The sequence below is a fragment of the Phacochoerus africanus genome, chromosome 16, assembly GCF_016906955.1.
Source record: "Phacochoerus africanus isolate WHEZ1 chromosome 16, ROS_Pafr_v1, whole genome shotgun sequence".
Lineage (NCBI taxonomy): Eukaryota > Metazoa > Chordata > Mammalia > Artiodactyla > Suidae > Phacochoerus > Phacochoerus africanus.
In genome coordinates this window covers 8,160,381-8,179,323 of record NC_062559.1, presented here as the reverse complement: position 1 = coordinate 8,179,323, position 18,943 = coordinate 8,160,381, and the positions used below count along the sequence as shown (strand labels likewise).

Sequence of the window (18,943 nt, the reverse complement as noted above, 5' to 3'; positions counted from 1 at the left end):
TTTCTACTTTCAAGCCTATTTGAGTATCCTTCTGGGTTCTACTTCTTTGTTCTAGTCTATGGCCTGGGCATTTCTAAGGCCTGTTCTTGCTTTTAAGCATAATCGCTAATTTAATATTCACAAGGACTCTGTTTTCTAAGAGTTCACAATTGACTAATGAGGAAGAGGAGGTACCTTCCTGAGCATTTAAATTCCAATACAAGATAGAACGAGTGTGTAAAGTGAAATGTGGAGAACAAAGGAAGGACATGAGTAGAGAATTTTGAAAATATGGGGGAAAGGACATTTCTGATGCTGAAGACAGTAAGAGCAAAACAATGCTGAAGTACTGGGCACAATGGGAAAGAGGATCCACTTGATAACAGAGGAGAATGTTTTAACTCTGCTCTCCCATGACATTTTAATATGCTTTTCTTTGTCAAAGAAAACAGCACTTGCAACTTTTTCCAGCCAACAGTCTGAGAACGTGTATTAGTAATTCCTGTTTGAGGGAGAATTCAGATTAGCCTAGATACATAACAACATGTTTATACGGGTGCTGTTTTTCTTCACGCCCTAAGATCCTTTCTGGCTCAGCTAACTATAAAAATTTTGATATTTTATTCACGGATTTTTTTTTGCCTTAATTCTGACTTAAAATATTGCATTCATGTTTTTGGTTCCCAATTTTTTAGTAACTTAAATTTTGCGCTTTCCTTACTCCTCTTCCTGTTTTTCGTTTTGCTTTGTTTCTTCTTGCTTTTGGAAGCCTGAACTTTTCTAGTTTTCCCCAGAGGCTATTCGTTTCATCCACCTTTTGGAGACCCTGGCCGGGATGGGAACTTCTTCAAATAGTAATTACAAATCATTACAAACTAGAAATCAGGTTAACTCACCACTTGGGGGCGGTGAGCCATTCGCTCCCGTCCTGAAGGAAGATCCCGGAACTATGGCGTTAAGGGGGTGTGTTTCCCGCGGCGCAGGCCGGCCGCCTGCCGGCTGCGTTTCTAGGACGCACGCCGCGGACTTTACGCTTTCTCGCGAGCCCTGAGCCCCGGCTCCACCCGGAAGTGATTCCGTGATTTGAGGCTGCCGGGGCGAGGGTTTTAAGGGACGTGGGCAGTGCGTGCGGAACGCGCGGGTCCTGTTAGCTGTGCAGACGGCCCTGCGTGGCTTTGGAGGTAGTGCTGTGTCGGTGACCCGCTCTTTTCACTGACGAGGAGACCTCTGCGGTGTCGTTCCGCCTCCCGGCCCTTTATCTTGTTCGTCGGGAGCGTCACCTTTGAGAAAGGGCGTCTTCAACGTCAGGGGTGAGGCGGGGAAGCCCCGGGATCTCCTTGTCGTTTTCCATAACGGGGACGGAAGCGGTAATTTTTGCAGCAACTCTTTTCAAATTTAAGTCTCCTAGTCCCCAAATTTAACTTTCTAGTATTTATTGAGTCCTTAGGAACTGTCTTAGGAGTATTAGAACAGTGAATAAGTCAGAAATCCTTGCCTGACGGGAACTTGCATTTTAATAAAATTTGAAAAGACCGTGGAATGGAAATGGGGATAAAATCAGAAATTTTGGTATGGGTTGGAGGAAGAGGAAATTAAGGGGTATCAAAAAGCCGAACAGGTCTTTTGGAGAGGGGGAGGGACTCTTCGTCACATGTGCAAGGACGTTGATGTGTGAATGGTTTTTGAGTGAATTGCATAAAAGTTATGAATGCAGTTAGGAACTTAGGACTTACTGAATTTGTGGTCTTGATATAGGATTTTTTTTTTTTTATCTCTTTTTTTTTCCTTCAGGAAAAGACTAAAGATTAGATTGTAAGAGAAGAAAATAGCCATGTTTCGAAGACCTGTGTTTCAGGTAAATCACTTTCCCTATTAGTGTTGAGATGTCTTATTAGCTATAGCGATCAAATTTCTTTAGGCTTTTGCCAGCAGAGGCAAAAGACCTTTGAGCCTACCCATCATATGTGCACTTATTTGTCATAGAGCACTGGGGACAGATTTTGCCTGTATAAATAAAGCAAAAGAAAACATTTTTAGTTTATATACATATATAGTGGGAGTCATTACTTTTTAAAACATGTGTTACTTGCATATAGATCAGTTAAATAGCATTTTAAGTCTTTATTGATTTAAACATGTTAAGAATCGTTGTTGAAACATTTTTAAAAATAAGGCATCTGGTTTCTTTTCTGACCACCTGTCTTCTATGTTGTCAGTCTTGAGTCAGCCTAGACACCTTTTATCTCACTTAGCACAGTTGGGTACCAAGTTCTATAGAGTTTCCTTTGTAACACCTCTTTCTCACTCCACATCCTGTTAAGACTAATGAAGAATCAATTCCTCTAGGAAACATCTTCTCATTTCCCCTACTCTACTGTAGAATTGACCCCGTATTCTTGGATTCCTACTTATAACTTATATGTATTTTTTTTTCTTTTTTTTTTTAGGGCCACACCTGTGTCGTATGTAGGTTCCCAGGCTAGGGGTGAAACCGGTGCTGCAGCCTTTTGCCTGTGCCACAGCCACAGCAACGTGGGATCCGAGCTGTGTCTGCACCCTACACCACAGCTCATGGGCACCATGAACTGTGAATGAGGCCAGGAATTAAACCTGTGTCCTCAGGGATACCAGTCAGATTTTTTGCTGTTGAGCCACAACGGGAACTCCAACTTACATGTACTTTTAAACTCCGTATTTTTTAATGTGTTGAAATGTGAAACATGGAAAAGTTACCCCGATCTTCATATACAATACTGCTGTATTGAGATATTTTTAAAGCCAGATAGAAAAGAGTTAAAAGTTTAATATAAAAAAACTCCCAGTTAAAGAATTCTTTTTCTATGTCTGTTTCTCCAGTAGTAGGTCTTGATTTTTGTGTGTCCCAAATGAGACAGTTATTATTTATGAGACATTATTATTCCATAAAACTTGTGAGTTCTGGCATATCTGAGCACTCAGATTAGTACATTTCTAGAATCATGACACATGTACTAGTTAGTTAGCTATTTGTCCAGGGAGTTCCCATTAGCTGTGCCACAGCGGGAACTCCCTGGACAGTCATAACTTTGTACTTTATCAAAGAACTATATTAGTTTATCCTGGATTTTTTTCTTTGGTCTATCAGAAGCATGAATTTTTCCTGAAGTTCCCATCATGTCTCAGCGGTAACAGACCTAACTTGTATCCATGAGGACACGGGTTCGATCCCTGGCCTCACTCAGTGGGTTGAGGATCTGGTGTTGCCGTGAGCTATGGTGTAGGTTGCAGACGCAGCTTGGATCCTGCATTGCTATGGCTGTGGTGTAGGCTGGAGCTGCAACTCTGATTCATCCCCTATCTCAGAACTTCCATATGCTGCGGGTGCAGCCCCCCACCCCCCAAAAAAAGAAGCAGCAGCATGAATTTTTCCAATATATGTTTGATTTTACCTTTTGGTGCTTCCAGAAGCACCATGATCAGGAAGACTTTCACAGAAGAAACAGGAGAGCTCTGTGAATGAACTCGTGTGTGTGTGTGCTGTCTCATACCTCCTTTGTACGTGGGCTTCTGCAGCAGGCTGCCCTTAAGTACTTGTGTAGTCCTTGTGCACAGTGTGATGGCGCCCCTCATAGCCTGGGCGTGTACTCCCTTGGTGCTGCTCACTGGATGGGGACCAGATGTGAACAGGTCTTCTGTTTGCATTTGCCTTTCCCTCAAATTAAAGCCATTTTACTCTTTTGTTCCATTTTAGGTACTTCATCAGTTTGTAAGACATGAATCTGAAGTAGCTAGCAGTTTGGTTCTTGAAAGATGTAAGTAGTAGCTGATTTCCAAATTTAAAGTGGTTATTGATAGCAGTGCGCTAATACTCGCAAATATGTTGCAGAAGAGAGAGGTACACTCTTTAGGTTATAACCTGTCACCATGCTTTTGGCTCGTATTTGCCCCTCTGATCTTGACCTTGTCCCATGAGGCTGTGGGGACCTGGTTTAAATTGGGCCCTTCTTCTCTCAGTTTTCACTCACTCTTGTCACTTTGCTGCCAGAGAATGTCCTTAAGTCCTATCTGATTATCTAAGTCTTTCAAGAGTATATGCTACTCGGCTCAAGTAGTGAATGTTATGAAAACTGCTATGTCACAGAAATAGTCCCTTGTATTTATAAAGATCTTCAGATTTCAGATTTGTTCTTTTAACCATGCAGACAGTGTAAAAAAAATTTTTTTGTTTAAGGTATTTTAAAGAAGGATTTATGATAAAGAGCTTAATGTTTATTTTGTGAGGCTCCTTCCTCTATGACTATGTCTTCCTTTCTTGCCAACCCTCTTTTGCCCTCCTAATCTCCTTTATTCGTCTCTTCAACTTATTTTCTGACCTTCTAGAACTTGGGATTTGCTTAATGCTGAGATTGAAGGCGAGGTAGTGTTTGTAGCTGTTCCTCTGCTGCACGTTTCTTGCAATCTCATTCTATCTACACATTGCATTTCAGCTCTGAATCGTGTGCAGTTACTTGGTCGAGTAGGTCAGGACCCTGTCATGAGGCAGGTGGAAGGAAAAAACCCAGTCACAATATTCTCTCTAGCAACGAATGAGATGTGGCGGTCAGGGGAAAATGAAGCGTACCAAATGGGTGAGTATAGAAGACTGGCGTTTTAATTTTATTGGCAACAGTTGTCTAAGTAGAGATAAGCTGCTTTGAAAAAGGATCTCCTCTAATTCTGCTCTCTTCTCAGAAATTGTGGCATTGATTTTGCTGGCCACATTGTCCTTGCATTTGTAACCATGTTTCCTGTTCTTGTGATTTAGGTGATGTCAGCCAAAAGACTACATGGCACAGAATTTCGGTATTCCGACCAGGCCTCCGAGATGTGGCATATCAGTATGTGAAAAAAGGGTAAGTTGAGGAAGGAAGGATCTTACAGATCGAGTGGTTTCCAAAACTGGTAATGGGTGTTCTCATGGACTGTAGCTCCTTTATTTATATAGTAACACTAATTCTATTACTTCAAGAGCTATTTGTTCAGTGCTTCATACTCTGCACAGTGCATCGCCTCATGTGACTAATTTAAAGGTTTTAACATGGTTTAACCTTTCTAGAACTTATAATTTAGGGCAAAGAATGTGTGTACTTAAATAGAGCCAGTGAGCTAAGAGAAACAGCAAAGGGTGCTGAGTGCCGTGTGAGCAAGTGCAGCCGTGCTTTTAGGGCTTTCTGCGCCACCGGAGCCAGGGACCCCGACCTCGGGTCTTTTGCCTCTTGGCATCCGCATGATGTCCTGGCAGAGGGTCTGGACCGTCTGAGGTCTGACAGTGATGAATTATGGTAATAGTCACAGCAGTTATTCCGTATTTAATAATTCTGTTTAGGCCTAGTAGTTTCTTTTTGGAACGCTTGGATTGATTGTTTATTAAAAGTATCTTTTTTCCGAACCTGCAGAAGGACAAAAGGGTGTGTTTAACAGCAGCTGTATTTACTGTTAGTGTATTTAGACATGTTCTTGTTTTGTAGAAATAAAACATTTCATGAAAAATAATTCGAGCATAACTAAAATTTCTGTTCCTTTTCAGTAACTGCATATCTTTTCTTGTGTACCTCCATGTTTATAGGAATATGTGCATATCACTCGTATAAACACATAGAGGAAATTTCAAGGAAAATGTCTGTATGCAAGTTCACCTGCTGATTAATAAATCCATGTATGTGTTGCCTTTGTCACCCAGGCATTTTGCCGGTTTTATCTACTTTCTGTAGCGTACGTTTTTGGTACACTATGAGCACTGGTGCCGTTGTCACTTTCTACCTTCAGAGTCGTGGTTGTCTTCCAGTTCAGCCTTCTAGATGGTGCAGAAATAGTCTTAGTAATTAACTGAATGAAGTACTAAGCTGAAAACTTGCATTTTGAATTTTGATAATCTAAGTCCTTTGAGATTAAGTTGATGAACCTCACTATGGAAAATGATCGAAAAAAAAGTGAAAATCACCAAATCTGTTAGAGAATCCAAAATCAAACGTGAAGGACAGTAACTCATGGGCAATCAATCACAGAGATTCAAAGGATACCACTAGTTCAGTTTGCTCTTCATTTTCTTGGTCTTAAGGTTACGTTGTAAAAAATTTTTTTACCTAAGATTTTTTCTTTTAACAAGAAGTTTATTTCAACAAGAAGTTTACTTGAAGGGAAAACAATCTAGGATTCATTTCTTTTAGAGTAAGTTATCCCTACATAAAAACAGATTGCTCCGCATGTAACAGCTACATATTAAAAAGTTATAACATTTCCCTTGGTTTTTATAGTGATAAATGAAAAACATTGAAATTCTCCAGTAGAACAAGATATGTTAGGATTTTTATGTTCTTTTTTTTGTTAAAGCAAAGTAACTTACTGGGATGTCAAGATAAGAACTGATTGAGCAGGCCGCTAATGGACAAAAGGGGTGTTTTCACAGAACCAGTATTTTTCCCCATCCTGTCTCCATTTGATGTCAATCGAAACTTGCCATTGACCATTTAGTTTAAAAAAAAAAAAAAGGCAATATGCTTCTGCACATACGCCAGTTACTTTATGTGCAGTAAAGGAATGGGAAAGGGGAAATGAAAGGATAGAGAAAACTATACGGTAGTAGTCAGGATGTGGTGGAACCAAGTTGTGGCTTTCTAATTGAGAATGTCTTCTTGGTCTGGAGGAATAGAACTCGGGAGTGAAGTGGCACATCCCCCTTTTAGTAGACACTCGGCTGCGGGAACACACCCGTTGTGTCTTCACCCTCCATTTCCAGCTCTGCAGCTGTGTCTGTCTCATTGATTGGCTGCTTGTCGAATGGGAATCTCATCTGCCTCATTGACAAATCCTGTCATTCACAATAGGCTTTCATTAGTTTACTATGTGGAGTATGCCTCGCAAACTGCACCACAGAGCCGTCCCGCCCCGCCACCTTCCAATTGACGTGATCCTTGTTCTCAGTCTCCACCCCTTCCTTGGGCTTTTTGTCAACCATGACGCCGCTGGTGTCTCCTCAGCTGCTGCTTCACAAAAGAGGTCCCAGGTCTGCACCAAACAAGCCTGGCTTAAGATTTTTGAACCATGGATTGTTTGTTCTGGTTTGGTTTTTAACTTCCATAGAGACCACAGTCAGCTCAAGGACAGAAACATTCCCTTTTTTTCCTAGGTGTGTCAAGGCCGTGTGTACATTCTCTGTTAGTATTCTTAGGTCCGAACTTTGAGATGTGGCAGCAAAAGTGAGGTTATGTATGACCATCTATTTCATCCTTAGTGTTTACTCGTTATCCCCTCTGACCTGCCTCTCTTGTAAAGCCTATTGGAATCTCAGACTGAAAACTACATTTTATTTCTCTCAGGTCTCGAGTTTACGTGGAAGGGAAAGTAGACTATGGCGAATACACGGATAAAAATAACGTGAGACGACAAGCAACCACAATTATAGCTGGTAAGACTCTCAGGAGAACAGCCTTTTCTTTTTTTTTCTGCTTTCTATCTTAAAAGCTTGGCTGTGAGTACTGATGCTGATGAGAATGTCAGGCACCTTACCAGGAGTCCCCAGCACGGTTTGTGGGCTTGCTACAAATTTCTACATTTCTCTCTTCCTTTGGAAAATTATACCTGTACTCACAGTTTTGCTTCCCCCCAAAATTTTAGAGTTTCCAGTTGGTCTAACTAAGCAGGTACTTATTATTTGGACTTAGAAAACCTTTAATCTAGTGTCTTTGGAGGACATGACCTAAACAAGTCAGAGTTTTACTAATGTGAGTGGTGTGAAACATTTATTCAGATTTATTCGGAACCTATTTGGTCCTTAACATGATTTAATTTTAAGTTTTTATTATCCTTGTCCAACAGAGTACAGGGAGCTTAAAGGAAGTTAAGAAGGTGTTCTCTAGAGCAGAGTTTTCAAACTCCTCTGACAATTCTGTAAGGATTTTGAAAACAATATATCCCTTTGGACATGTTTAAGTTGACATTAAAATTTTTTTGATATAAAATTGTTATTTTTAAAGATATTAATGGATGTAAATACTATAGCAATTTGATATCCATCATCAAAAAAAAAAATACAAATTTCACCATTTGGAAATTTTACATTGTTCCCTTTACTCTGAACATGCTTTTCAATTACATTTTTTCTTCAAAAGTGTATCTTAATATATAACCAGGAATCTTTTGCTATTCATTCTATTATGTGTAACAAAAGTGCTAACATAAACAGAAATTTTAAAATATTTTTTAAAATTCAGTGACAGTAACTCTTAGGTTTCTTCTTGATTGTGTTATCATTACAGTTGTTTTTAGAACATAATAGACTAAAACAACCTTAATATATACATATAAAAACTAAAAGTGTATTGAAAATGCATCTTTTAATGAGATAGATCATACGTTTTGACCTTTTGGATGAGTAACTAAATAAGATGATTGTTAAGCATTCATTCTCTTCTCTAGTCTTTTCTGGGTATGAACACTGAGAAGCCTTGTTTTGATAAATAACTACTTGTTATTGTAGTAGTATCTCAGTATTTATGAACTTCTGATATTTGGCAAAACTAGATGTCATTGAAAAATTAATTTTTTAACTATGGAAAATGTCAAACACACACAAAAGGAGAGAGAAGAATAAAAAAGAAAAACTCTATCATGCAGCTTCAACATTTATCAACAGGTGGCCAGTATTATTTCAGCCATGCCTTAGCTCACCTTTCCTCCACCTGGACTATTTTGAAGTGAACTTGAGGCATTATGTCATCTCTAAATATTTCAGTAGGTGTCCCTAAGAGATAAGAATTCTTTTTAAAAACTTAACTGTAGTGTTATCATCACACCTAATATTAAGAAGTTGCTGTTAATTTTTTTTTTTTTAACCAGCGGTCACAGTATCGAAATTTCCTTGATTGCTTCATAAATACCAGTCCATACATTATATTACATGATATATATATATATATATATTTTTTAAGCCTCCTTCTTTTTTCAAACAACAGAAATGATTTTTCTCACAGTTCTGGAGGCTAAAAATCTGACAACTTAAGTCTCTTAATCATCAGATTTTCCTTTTATCTTTCTCTTTTCACTTGCTCCAGGGTTCATGTCTCAACTACTGTGCCATATTGATACCTTATAGTCTGTTGTAAATAATAATCACACATTTCCTTTCTTTCTGTGAAAGTGTATTGACCTTGAAAACCAACACGGATATCTTCTTCCCCTCATTATTAAACTTGAAATGAGTTTCTTTCTGACCATTTTGCTTTCGTAGTTCTCCAGTGTCTTGACTATAAATCACTTCCTGCTTGCTCTGTTCTTCCTTGGGTCATGTCTCCAGAGGTATCTACCTACTGAAAGAATTTTTCCCAGATCTATATATGGTATAGAACTATACCTGTGATTTCAGCAGTGGAAGACCCAGCTTTCTAATGAAATCTGTTGATCATGTGTTTATGAAGCATTTAACACTTTCATATTCCACTATAGAGCTAATGGGTGGGCCAACTTTGGGTTGTGCAGATTGTTATAAACCAGACCAAATAGAAACATTTCAAATTATCTGCCTTTTTTTTTTTTTTTTTTCTTGTCACTAGTACTCCCTAGCATGGATGATTAAGCAGTTAAAATAGGTTTATGGCTAATAGTAAAACTAAACAGATCTCTAGTAACATTAGATTGGAAGGAAATAGAGTTTAGTTTGGCAGATCTGTTTTGTAGGCTGCACTTTTTGCTCCTAGGGATCAGTGTGTGTGACCTAGAAACAACCACCAGTGGGGGGCACTCGTGCCTTTTTCCACAGTGATGGCCGTTCTCATCATCTCTTCTGAAGTAAACATTCTGTGCCAAACTACTCTAGTTAGAAGACTGTAGTGATGAATACATACTCAGTTAATATGCGGTAACCATTTTTTCAACAATTCTATAGATCTTTCAGCATTATATAGGAAATACTACTTCTTTTCTTTGCTTGTTCTAACTCTTTCTGGACAACATATTAAGATCAGTGTCTGATGTTTTTGGATAAAAATGTTCTCTCTGTAATGATTGACTAGTAAGAATTTTCCCAAGAAGAAAATTGTAAAACTCACTGTTTTAAAATTTAAAAATATAATGTGTGTTCTGTGTGAGTATTCAGACTTAAAAACATAAATAAATTTTTAAGTCTGAAATGTCCCACTTCTCACCACGTCTGAATTGTTGATAAACAGTCAAAGCCCAACTGTTAGCTCCATTATGCCTGTTGTATATATTATTTCTCAAGAACATAGTGTTTTGAGAATTTGTCTAAAATCTTTTCTGTGAACGTTACCACATACACATAAAAATATGTACGTGGTGGAGGGAGGGTGATTGAAATGAGGAAAGAGTTGTGAGAATAATCTTTATGCTTTGGCTTCTTTACAGATAACATTATATTTCTGAGTGACCAGGTGAAAGAGAAGGCATAGAACGGACGGTTCTTCTTTGGCCATCGTTTGGTACAGTCTCATTTCCAAATCATGATAGTCTTTATAGTTTCTAAGGACAAGAATTAAAATACTCTTTTATGTAAGATGAGTGATAATATTTTTCCTGACTGTCGCTGCCGCTCCTTTTTTTGTGTCATGAACCTTGGTAACTCCTACTGTTACGGTATTCACTGCTTGTTTGTTCTTTAAGGGATGGTTTCTGCGTACAGGTGTACAAAGTGGTGAACTTTCAGGTTCATCTGTGTTGTGGCAAAAGGATGCATTTCCTTTGGGAAGACCCATGTTTTCTTGTGAACACTTTATGTTATAGTATTGATTCAGACATTCAGTGTTTATTATTGAGTATTACTGAGCTTTGCTGTTTGTCAGGTTGTAAGTACTGATTTCCTTATCTGTTTGGTTTATAGATTAGACTAGACTAGATCTGTTTAGTTTATGGACTAGATTGCCTAGTCTTTATTGCCTGAAGACTAGGCAGTCTCCTTCGTGCAGTGCATCTTGATCAGTGTTTGTCATCAGTGTTTGGCACGGCGTAGGCACTACGTGTTGACACATGAATGATCCCGGTGGGATAGTAAGCCTTACCCCTAACCGAAGGGGCTTGCTGAACAGTGGTTAGTATCTAACCTAAATAGCTTCACGACTGGCCTACCTGCTTCACATACTTTGTTTTTGGACAGTTTTCCTAGTATCATTTATGAATAGTTTACCAGCGCTAAAGACCTAATGTATAACCAGGGGTGAAATAGTTCATCTCCAAGTGATGACACAAGAGCTCTGGTTTTAGTAGTTGCCTTTTATTTTTCTCTCTGATCTCTTGATGTACATGTTGTGTACAAGTGTATACACACAATTATCTTTATTACAAGATTCTGAAAATTGCAGAGTACTAATACTTTATTAATAAAGATTACATAAAATACACTCAGGGGCTTTTTTTGTTTTGTTTTGTTTTTTGTTTTTTTGTTTTTTTGTTTTTGCTTTTTAGGGCTGCATATGCAGCATATGGAGTTTCCCAGGCCTAGGGGTCAAATGAGATGCTGTAGCTGCTGACCTACACCACAGCCACAGAAACATGGGATCGGAGCCTCATCTGTAGACCTATACCACAGCTCACAGTGACACCGGATCCCCGACCCGCTGAGTGAGGCCAGGGATCAAACCCACATCCTCATGGATACTAGTCAGATTTTCCACAGCACCACAATGGGAACTCCTGTTAATGCTTTTCTTTTCAAAGTTGGTATCAGCCCCTGCCAGGTCTTTCTGCTAGTCTGCTGCAGTGTTTTAGAAGTTGGCTGCTGCTGAGCCGATTGTTTACTTGACACTCTAGAAGTCCGTACCCTGTCTGGGCCACCCAGCCTCCAGCTTTGCCTTGGACCGCCTGTCCTCTCCCCTCCGCCTGACAGAGTGGTGCTAAATGCAGCTCAGATGCTGTTGGACTTTAATAGGTTCTGAATTCACACCCTATATTATGGACCCTTGACTTTGTTTTAAGGTATTTTCTGCACACTTGAGTGGTTTTTTGGTATCATAATCCATTTTGGTTAAGGAAAGATGGAGTTCCTTAGCTTTATTCTTTTCTTGCCTAGGAACAGCAGGAAATTGATTGCCGTTTCAGCATATCAGCCATCTTTATTTAAGTTTTGAAATTTTAATTTTAATGAATTAGTTAATTTCTTCAGCCATCATCATTTCTTTCCTCTGCAGAGCTGCTTTTATACTCCTTCAAAGTTGTGAGAAGTTGTGCAGATTAGTATTCCTGTTTAAACGGGATGATGCATCTGTGCTTTGGGAAAGTGACAGGGCAAACAAAAATGGCCTGATGACCAACCAAGAGTGATTCCAAGCCCAGGGCACAGGGACACAAAGTGTGTCCTATGGGATCCTCATGAGCCGAGGGGCTCTTCTCCAGACTCCAGCTGGAGATCACTTGAAAGACTCTGAGGCTGGGGCAGCAGGGCTTTCAGAGTCGGGTGTTCAGTGAATGCGTGCGTGCGATTCTGCAGACCCTACCGCCCACAACCAAGCAGCCTGTGGGAGCATAAGCTGCCCTCCCCATGCAGGCAGCCCCAGCTACTGAGATACTTTCTACTGTTCTCAGGCTGATCTCAGTAGACAAATGGGATCTGACAGCAGTAACAGACCACAGGGGTCTTCTAACCCAAGTTTTGTGTCCTCGAGTTCCTTTTCTCATGCTCTCACAGTGTCAGGTAATGTACCTACAGAAAATTGCCCTGTGACTTTGATTTTGGGATATTGTGTTGAGTAGAAAGGTGAGTATGATACATGGAAGTATGGGAGCAAGAGTATCAAATAGCATGTCTGATATTACTCCATTTTTGAAAAAGAGGTAATTGACATAAGTATATACTTGAAAAGTCTGGAAGAAGAAATAATAGTATGTGTGATGATTTCTGGGGAAATTGTGTGATTTTCCTTATTTCTTTACACTTTTGTATATTCTGTTTTTTGTTAGCATTGAACATGTATTACTTTTATAATGAGAAAAAGTAAATAAAGCTGTTTACATTTTGGGGGGAACAAAAATCTTTCTAATATTTCCAAGGCAGGCTTGCTCTCCTCACTTACTTTGAGCTAGTATTGCTTCATAGACTGGAGGGGAACAAGATAATGTCATGTATTTTTTCCCATCATCTCATCATAGTATCTCGTGCTTAGATCCGTCATCTTTTCTCCCCCTTTTTCTTATGTTCTCTTCTTAATATACATGCACAACTCAGAACAGCTGACTTTCAAGACCAGCCCGCATGAGATCCACTGTTTGCTGCAAGTACGGTTCTCAGAGTCGTCGAGTTTTTTAGAAATTGCTGGATGATCTATTAGTCAAAACCACAAAAGACATGTTTCTGTGACTGTTTTGGGCATTACTTGTTGTTGCCAACTGAATTACAGCCTAACCTTTGCAGCTCATTTAGGGGAAATGAATGGTAGTTTCTCTTTGTCCCTGAAAGATAGCAGACAATTCTTAGAGGCAGGGTTGTCTCTTACTCAGACTACCCTTTTGCCCTTGTCCAGCTCAGCCTAGCAGTGACACTTTACAGCTTTGTAAATGTTTATTGTTCTCTGTTTTTTTTTTGGCAGTGCCTGCAGCATGTGGAAGTTCCGCAGGCCAGGGATCAAACCTGTGCCACAGCAGTGGCTTGAGCCACTTAACCCACTACGCCACAAGGGAGCTCCTAAATGTCGTTGTTCAGTTGGATTGCACTGAAACATTGACAGGAAAATGAGGGCGGAATCACTTTATGTATTTTGTTTTTAGGGTTTGCATTATATGCCCTGAAGATCGATGGGAGTAACTGCAAACAAATTAGTGTAGAAAATGAGAGGTAATCCCAAGGCTAGTGAGTTAGGGAGGAATATCTTACAAGGTCATATTAATGGCTGACATTTATTGTATGCTTACTACATATCAGTCCCTGAGCTAAGTGCATTTTCTCATTGTTTCACTCAACCGTTACCCTAAGAAGAAGGTAGTATTATCCCATTTTATAGGTTAAGACATCTGAAACCGAGAGGTTAAGAAACATGGCAAAAACATGCAGCTTTTAAGAGCCGCATGTGGGTACACAAAGGCTGCATTTTCCTTCCTGCTGCCTTCCCACTCCCATTGGCTCTGCATAACCAGAACCTCCACTCCTAACTTCTGACCAGTGCCCCATGCAGGGTTCATCCGAATCACCCCAGGAGTTCAATACATGATAGGTTTTGCTTTTGGGGAGAAGTATGAGTGAGGGAGAAATACTGCTACCTCTGTTCTTTCTGATTCTCTGTCTTAAGATCCTGCAGGAAAATAAGTCACCATTAATTTCCGTACCAGGCTATCTTTACATATTCCTCTTGCTTCTTTATCAAACACTGTCTCTTTACAGTTTGAAATAAGTTCAGAGTGTCTGTTCCTTTCATTGTTTCCTACAATAATTTCCTTCCTGCTAAGAGTTGAGATCGTCAGGAGGATTGTTCAAGGGTTCGTCAGGCTCATTTTTTAGAGTGAGACTTTTGGCAGCATCAGCAGCAGTGAAGTCCCCTCAGAACTGCTATGCTTGGCTTCTGTGCTAGTCCCACAGTCTGTGATAGGATATGTGTAGCTAGCTTGATTTTCAGCTGTCACAATTGTGAATCCACAATATTGATATTTTTCTTCCTTTTTTTTTTGGTTTGTCTTTTTAGGGTCATACCTGTGGCATATGGAAGTTCGGACCTATATCTGCCAGCCTACAGCATAGCTCATGACAACACCGGATCCTTAATCCACTGAGCAAGGCCAGGGATCAAACCCACATCCTCATGGATACTAGTTGGGTTTGTTTCTGCTGAGTGACGATGGGAACTCCTGATATTTTTCTTTTTATGTCATTACTTTTCATTCATTAGCTCTGTGCTGTGCTTTGGACCTCGGTGTCCTGTTTGTCCAGAAGGTGTACCTATTAACTTTTAGCTTTTCTGCTGTGCTTGTTGTTTGAAAAAAGGGTGGTCTCTCATAAGAGTTCACTTAAGGCTGTGCAGTCAGAAAGCCTACATTCGAATTCCCCACTTTACTCACCAGCTGGGTGACCTCTGGTGAGTTTCTTAACTTTGGCTACCTTGGGTTTTTGTTGTTTTGTTTTTCTCTGAATAAACCGGGGATAACAGTAGTCCTGCTTTTATAGGCCTGCTGTGAAGAATATGGTAAAAAATACGTGTAACTTACTTACAAGCACATGGTCACCGAATCAAGTGCTCCATACATGCTGTTGTTACTGTTGCAGTTATTTTAAACGAGGTTATGTTTTATTGGTTTGTTGTTAATTTCTTATGGCTATTTACAATTAATCTGTACCTTTTAAAACTCAGAAGTCACTCAGAGAAGGTGGGCACCTTCTGTATGCCCTGCACCCAGACAGCCTGGATCTTGGGACGAATATGACAGGACTCCTGCACTGAGGGGACTCACAGTGTAGGCTGGTGGGGGTTGGGTGGGGAAGATAAAAGCAGGAGCTTGTGTGATGTGGTGTGAGGGACACTCGTAATGGTGGAAACAAATGGTGGGGAACAGAGGGAAGGAATAGTTAGGTTACTTTTCAGCACAGAAACAGCATGAGCAGAGGTCCAGAAACTTAAAAGTGTGTGAAACACTCAAAGATACAACATGAGAAGTGGTTTGAGGCTGGATCATAAAGGGCATTGAAAGCTTGCGGAGGACTTTGGCGGTGAGGAGCCATGGAAGGTTTTATAGCAGGGACATCTAGGAGTTCCTGTTGTGGCGCAGTGGAAACTGGTGTCCAGGAGGATGCGGATTCAATCCCTGGCCTTGCTCAGTGGGTTAAGGATCTGGCATTACTGTGAGCTGTGGTGTAGGTTGCAGATGTGGCTCGGATCCGGTGTTGCTGTGGCTGTGGTGTAGGCCAGCAGCCATAGCTCAGATTCGACCCCTAGCCTGGGTGTGGCCCTAAAAAGCAAAATAAAAAAATAAATAAAACAGGGACATCTCATCAGAATTGTGCTTTAGAAAAAGCAACGCAGTCTGGTGAAGGGTTAGAAGGAGGAAAGCCTAGAGGCAGTTGGGAAGCTACTAAAGAAGCCTGGAACGTTAGTAGAGTGGGGATGCGAGGTGACATGAGGGGGTTTTAGGATTCATGTTGACTCATTCGTTGTGTACTGACTCTGTGCCAGATCCTGGGCTAGGCTCTGGGTGGGAGATTCTGAGCACACGTAGCTCCTGCCCAGGCTCTAGTGGTGACAAACAGCTGTTAGTGGTAAGAGTAGAGGCAATGAGAAGGTAATTGAGAGCTCTGCTTGGGCAGCTGTGGAGATGGTGACGTTTTATTTCTGAGACTAAGAAACATGGGTGTGGAAGCAGATAAGCGAAGAGTGAAGATAATAAGTTTAGTTTGGGAAGTAGTTTTTTTTTTTGTCTTTTGTCTTTTTTTTTTTAGGGCTGCACCCACAGCCTGTGGAGGTTCCTAGGCCAGGGGTCTAATCGGAGCTGTTGCTGCCAGCCTCAGCCACAGCCACAGCCATGCCAGATCTCAGCTGCATCTATGATGTACACCACAGCTCATTGGCAACACTGGATCCTTAACCCACTGAGCGAGGTCAGGGATCGACCCTGCAACCTCACGTTTCCTAGTCAGATTTGTTTCTGCTGTGCCACGACGGGAACTCCTGGAAATAATTTAATTGTAGACTTTCTAGCTTATATTTGGGAGGGTGAAGGTTAATGAGTCTGGCATGCAGGAGAGAAGTTGAGGCAAGAGTGACTTATTTTTCTGCTGCCAGATACAAAGCAGATTTTTTGTGAGATAACTTTCGGATGTTGCCAGGATTCCAGCTTTCTGTTGTGGAAAACCGTCTTGCGGGAAAGATTTCCAGTTGCCTGCCTGTCTGGGATTTGTTTTAATCAGGTATGGCATACATGACAGACATGGAGACAGCTGTTTTTGAAAGAAGAGTTCATTACTTGGCGTTCTCAAGAGCAGTGTGTGCACACACCATGTAGGACTACATGGGGAAGCACCCGGGTAGGTCAGGAGGCAGAAGGAGGGGAAAGTGTGGGCAGAGCTTTTATCGGTGTTTCCATGGGGAAAGAGTGGGTGAGATAGGATAGAGGAAAGGTGAGCACGTTTGGGATTGGACAATTTCAGTACCTTTCTGCCGCCGGTGGGCAGTGGAGGTGGGCTCTAGGTGTCAGGACCTGGCCCTGAGGTGACTTCAAGGACTGCACTGCAGGAGCCTAATCAAAGGAGGCTAATGAGGAGGATGAACTCAGGATTCCTTGGTTTACCTGCCAAAGGCATGCTTATGGGCAAGTGCTTTGCTGTTTCTAGAAATTAAGATTTGGGGCAGGGAGGCATGGGACTGTCCCTTACAGAGTCTGCCAGCTCTCAAGATGTCAAAGCGTTGTAAGGTACAGAAAACAAGAAACGTGGTTTAATACGTGACCCCAAATCTCTTATTCCTTCTACACTTACAGAACACGTGCTTTGTTGGGGGTGACAGCTAAAATACTGCATTCCTCTTTTCCTTTGCAGTTAAGGACTACTAAGGGGGTATAAGCAGAAGTCATTTGCTGGTGTTTCTAGGAAGTTTCCTTAAATGAGCTCACTCTTTTGGGAGGCTCATCCTGTGTGCTTCTCCAGGCCCTCATCTGGCTTTTTCTTCTGTGGAATGTGGACATTATCACCGAATCTCAAAGTAGCCGTCTTGGACCCTGAGGTGATCTTCAGGATGGCAGACAGAAGAAGCTGGGATCTCTGATGACCATGGAGCCACCTTACCAGTCCTGGACAGTCTACTTCTGGACCTTTGGAGATACAAATAAATTTCTGCCTTGTTTAAGCCACTTATTTGTGCTTTGCAGTGAAACACAATCCGTACTTACTAAGGCACACGTTCTTACCTTTATCTCCATATACATGATCAACTCATGACTCTTACCTGTCTCTCGTATGACTTTCTGACTTAAGTAGAAATAAGATGTTTACCTCTGCTTTCTCAGTCCTTGAGGCTTTTAACTTAGGCCTCATTCTAAATTTGAGGAGGGGATTGGGACATAAGACATACACAGAACCTTAGCAATTAGCCTGAAAAAGAGCGAACGTGAACACACTCGCTCATCAAATACATGTTTAATTTTGCGCGAAGTTCCTAATGAGGACCCTTAGTTAACAATCCCTATTAAAGAAAGAAAGAAGTTAAGGACAGAAGGACCACCCTTATGCTTCCCCTGGCAGTGGAGCCGACTGGTTAACATGGAGTAAGATTTCCCACAGGAAAATTACTGGATCCTAACTATAACAGCATTTTTATTGCATCATTAGATATCTTAGTTTGGGCTGCGGTGACAAAACACCATTGGTGAGGTGACTTAACACATTTATTTTCTCACCATTCTGGAGGCTGGAAGTCCCAAGATCAGGGGACCAGCGTGGTTTCTTGTGAGGCCTGAGCTCTGGGCCTGTGGCCACCATCACATGGTGCTCACATGACTTCATTGTGAGTGCTGGCAGGGAGAGTGAGCTCTTGGTACTTCTTAAGTGTATCAGGGCACAGTTAGGGAAAGAAAAAGTATTAAGATTGGAAAAAAACTACAAATGCTGTGATTACTTAGAAAAAAAGAATATGGATGAGTAATTAAGAGTGGCTGGAAGTCAGATGAGTATATAGAAGTCAATTAACAACAGCAAAGAAAATGTAATTTCATCGTGGCTCAGCATCCATGAGGATGCGGGTTTGATCCCTGGCCTCTGTCAGTGAGTTAAGGGTCTGGCGTTGCCATGAGCTGTGGTGTAGGTCACAGATGAAGCTCGGATCCCGTGTTGCTGTGGCTCTGGGGTAGGCCAGTGGCTATAGCTCTGATTGGACCCCTAGCCTGGGAACCTCCAAATGCTGCAGTGTGGCTCTAAAAAGACCAAAAAAAAAAAAAAAAATTTAAAAAGACGCCATATACAAGAGCATTAGATGAAAAGTGTCGCAAAGTGTGTGGTCCCTGTGTAGGACATCATAAAATTTACTGCAGTACA

The 18,943-nt window shown here is 40.9% G+C and overlaps 1 protein-coding gene, 1 long non-coding RNA gene and 1 pseudogene across 10 annotated transcripts in view; 1 reads left to right on the top strand and 2 right to left on the bottom strand.

Moving 5' to 3' along the window:
- Positions 1-1,058, bottom strand: part of LOC125117260 (uncharacterized) — a 33,056-nt gene extending 31,998 nt beyond the window's left edge. For 3 of the 4 annotated variants that reach the window (XR_007132558.1, XR_007132560.1, XR_007132559.1), the window contains exon 1: positions 876-1,058. This is a non-coding gene — a long non-coding RNA (uncharacterized LOC125117260). The remainder of the gene's footprint in view (positions 1-875) is intronic. The other variant, XR_007132557.1, reaches the window with a different exon arrangement.
- SSBP1 (single stranded DNA binding protein 1) lies at positions 1,042-17,763 on the top strand. Of its 6 annotated transcripts, none has more exons than XM_047763015.1 (8): positions 1,076-1,289; positions 1,771-1,834; positions 3,710-3,770; positions 4,446-4,586; positions 4,763-4,850; positions 7,314-7,402; positions 10,357-10,430; positions 17,561-17,763. In XM_047763015.1, the coding sequence occupies exons 2-7, from the start codon at positions 1,811-1,813 to the stop codon at positions 10,398-10,400; spliced, it is 447 nt and encodes a 148-aa protein (XP_047618971.1). In that variant the 5' UTR covers positions 1,076-1,289; positions 1,771-1,810; the 3' UTR covers positions 10,401-10,430; positions 17,561-17,763. The 6 variants fall into 6 exon arrangements, with proteins under 6 accessions (XP_047618967.1, XP_047618966.1, XP_047618965.1 ...); XM_047763012.1 differs by having other exon boundaries at positions 17,453-17,763; XM_047763011.1 differs by lacking the exon at positions 17,561-17,763 and having other exon boundaries at positions 1,042-1,346; positions 10,357-10,504.
- LOC125117258 (small ubiquitin-related modifier 2-like) lies at positions 6,677-6,952 on the bottom strand (annotated as a pseudogene).
- Positions 17,764-18,943: the final 1,180 nt, after the last annotated feature.

What these genes read in the sequence shown, in the direction of transcription:
- SSBP1 (XM_047763010.1), top strand. Translation starts at nt 1,811, where the DNA reads ATGTTTCGAAGACCTGTGTTTCAG. An exon ending in AAATGAAGCGTACCAAATGG is followed by an intron (nt 4,587 to 4,762) that starts GTGAGTATAGAA and finishes CTTGTGATTTAG; the next exon opens with GTGATGTCAGCCAAAAGACT. An exon ending in AGCAACCACAATTATAGCTG is followed by an intron (nt 7,403 to 17,560) that starts GTAAGACTCTCA and finishes GTGCTTCTCCAG; the next exon opens with GCCCTCATCTGGCTTTTTCT.